The 2,500-nt window shown below is 54.7% G+C and overlaps 1 protein-coding gene across 11 annotated transcripts in view; it reads left to right on the top strand.

The window, feature by feature from the left end:
• Positions 1-2,500, top strand: part of LOC310966255 (putative Kunitz-type serine protease inhibitor) — a 10,679-nt gene that overhangs the window by 3,834 nt on the left and 4,345 nt on the right. For all 11 annotated transcript variants that reach the window (XR_014593809.1, XR_014593810.1, XR_014593811.1 and 8 more), the window contains 3 exons: positions 215-290; positions 1,429-1,452; positions 2,494-2,500. The exon at positions 2,494-2,500 is cut by the window's right edge. Coding sequence is in view for 3 of the 11 variants with exons in the window: in XM_083940836.1 (XP_083796962.1) it covers positions 215-290; positions 1,429-1,452; positions 2,494-2,500 (107 nt within the window). In the remaining 8 variants the exon portion in view is untranslated. The remainder of the gene's footprint in view (positions 1-214; positions 291-1,428; positions 1,453-2,493) is intronic.

Below are 2,500 nucleotides of genomic sequence, written 5' to 3'. Positions count from 1 at the left end.
TTTGTTAGTGCTGGTCCAGTCCCAGTCCTGGTCCAGGTCCTGGTTCAGGTCAGATGTATACATGAACTGATGAAGCCTCTTGGATCAGAGGTGAAACGTCGTCCTGACACAGAACCAGGTCCAGCTGCTTTGGACTGAACCTGGTTTGAGGAGAACGAGGACCTGGTCCCATGAGACCCTTCACTGTTGTAACGGCGTCCGTCTCTCTGTCCAGGTGAGACCGAGGAGCCAAGGTCCTGATGAGTCTGAAGCTGCTGCTGCTGCTGAGTTGGTTCCTACTGAGGAGACAGGTAAGACACGTGGACGCACGTGGACACACATGGACACACCTGGACACACATGGACACACACGGACACACGTGGACGCACGTGGACACACATGGACACACATGGACACACGTGGACAAACATGGACAAACCTGGACACACGTGGACACACATGGACAAACCTGGACACACATGGACACACATGGACACACGTGGACACACATGGACACACATGGACACACGTGGACAAACCTGGACACACGTGGACACACATGGACAAACCTGGACACACATGGACACACGTGGACACACCTGGACACACATGGACAAACCTGGACACACATGGACACACATGGACACACGTGGACGCACGTGGACACACATGGACACACGTGGACACACATGGACACACGTGGACAAACCTGGACAAACCTGGACACACATGGACAAACCTGGACACACATGGACACACATGGACACACGTGGACACACATGGACACACATGGACACACGTGGACAAACATGGACAAACCTGGACACACGTGGACACACATGGACAAACCTGGACACACATGGACACACGTGGACACACCTGGACACACATGGACACACGTGGACACACATGGACAAACCTGGACACACATGGACACACGTGGACACACATGGACAAACCTGGACACACATGGACACACATGGACACACGTGGACACACCTGGACAAAAGTGGACACACATGGACACATGTGGACACACATGGACACACACGGACAAACATGGACACACATGGACACACGTGGACACACGTGGACACACCTGGACAAAAGTGGACACACGTGGACACACATGGACAAACATGGACACACATGGACACACGTGGACACACGTGGACACACCTGGACAAAAGTGGACAAAAGTGGACACACATGGACACATGTGGACACACATGGACACACACGGACAAACATGGACACACATGGACACACGTGGACACACGTGGACACACCTGGACAAAAGTGGACACACTTGGACACACATGGACACACGTGGACACACATGGACACACGTGGACACACCTGGACACACATGGACACACGTGGACACATCTGTGGTTGTTGAAAGCTAAAGTTCTGGATCTTCTGTAACTTTTGTTTCTGTTTTGCAGAAATGTCGGCGGCTGAATTCTCCGGTGAGTTTCACACACGTTCAGTTCTTCATCCTCCTCAGGGTCCGGGTTCAGACCAGAGTCAGGGTTCAGACCAGGGTCAGGGTTCAGACCAGAGTCAGGGTTCAGACCAGGGTCAGGGTTCAGACCAGAGTCAGGGTTCAGACCAGGGTCAGGGTTCAGACCAGAGTCAGGGTTCAGACCAGGGTCAGGGTTCAGACCAGGGTCAGGGTTCAGACCAGGGTCAGGGTTCAGACCAGAGTCAGGGTTCAGACCAGGGTCAGGGTTCAGACCAGGGTCAGGGTTCAGACCAGAGTCAGGGTTCAGACCAGGGTCAGGGTTCAGACCAGGGTCAGGGTTCAGACCAGAGTCAGGGTTCAGACCAGAGTCAGGGTTCAGACCAGGGTCAGGGTTCAGACCAGGGTCAGGGTTCAGACCAGAGTCAGGGTTCAGACCAGGGTCAGGGTTCAGACCAGAGTCAGGGTTCAGACCAGGGTCAGGGTTCAGACCAGGGTCAGGGTTCAGACCAGAGTCAGGGTTCAGACCAGGGTCAGGGTTCAGACCAGAGTCAGGGTTCAGACCAGGGTCAGGGTTCAGACCAGGGTCAGGGTTCAGACCAGGGTCAGGGTTCAGACCAGAGTCAGGGTTCAGACCAGGGTCAGGGTTCAGACCAGGGTCAGGGTTCAGACCAGAGTCAGGGTTCAGACCAGAGTCAGGGTTCAGACCAGGGTCAGGGTTCAGACCAGGGTCAGGGTTCAGACCAGAGTCAGGGTTCAGACCAGGGTCAGGGTTCAGACCAGGGTCAGGGTTCAGACCAGAGTCAGGGTTCAGACCAGGGTCAGGGTTCAGACCAGGGTCAGGGTTCAGACCAGGGTCAGGGTTCAGACCTCCACTCAATGGTGTGTGTGTGTGTGTGTGTGTGTGTGTGTGTGTGTGTGTGTGTGTGTGTGTGTGTGTGTGTGTGTGTGTGTGTGTGTGTGTGTGTGTGTGTGTGTGTGTGTGTGTGTGTGTGTGTGTGTGTGTGTGTGTGTGTGTGTGTGTGTGTGTGTGTGTGTGTGCGTGCAGAGCGCTG

This window comes from Echiichthys vipera, assembly GCF_963691815.1.
Source record: "Echiichthys vipera genome assembly, contig: SCAFFOLD_59, whole genome shotgun sequence".
NCBI classification, from domain to species: domain Eukaryota; kingdom Metazoa; phylum Chordata; class Actinopteri; order Perciformes; family Trachinidae; genus Echiichthys; species Echiichthys vipera.
The sequence above is the reverse complement of the archived record's forward strand: the minus strand, read 5'-3'. Positions and strand labels throughout refer to the sequence as shown.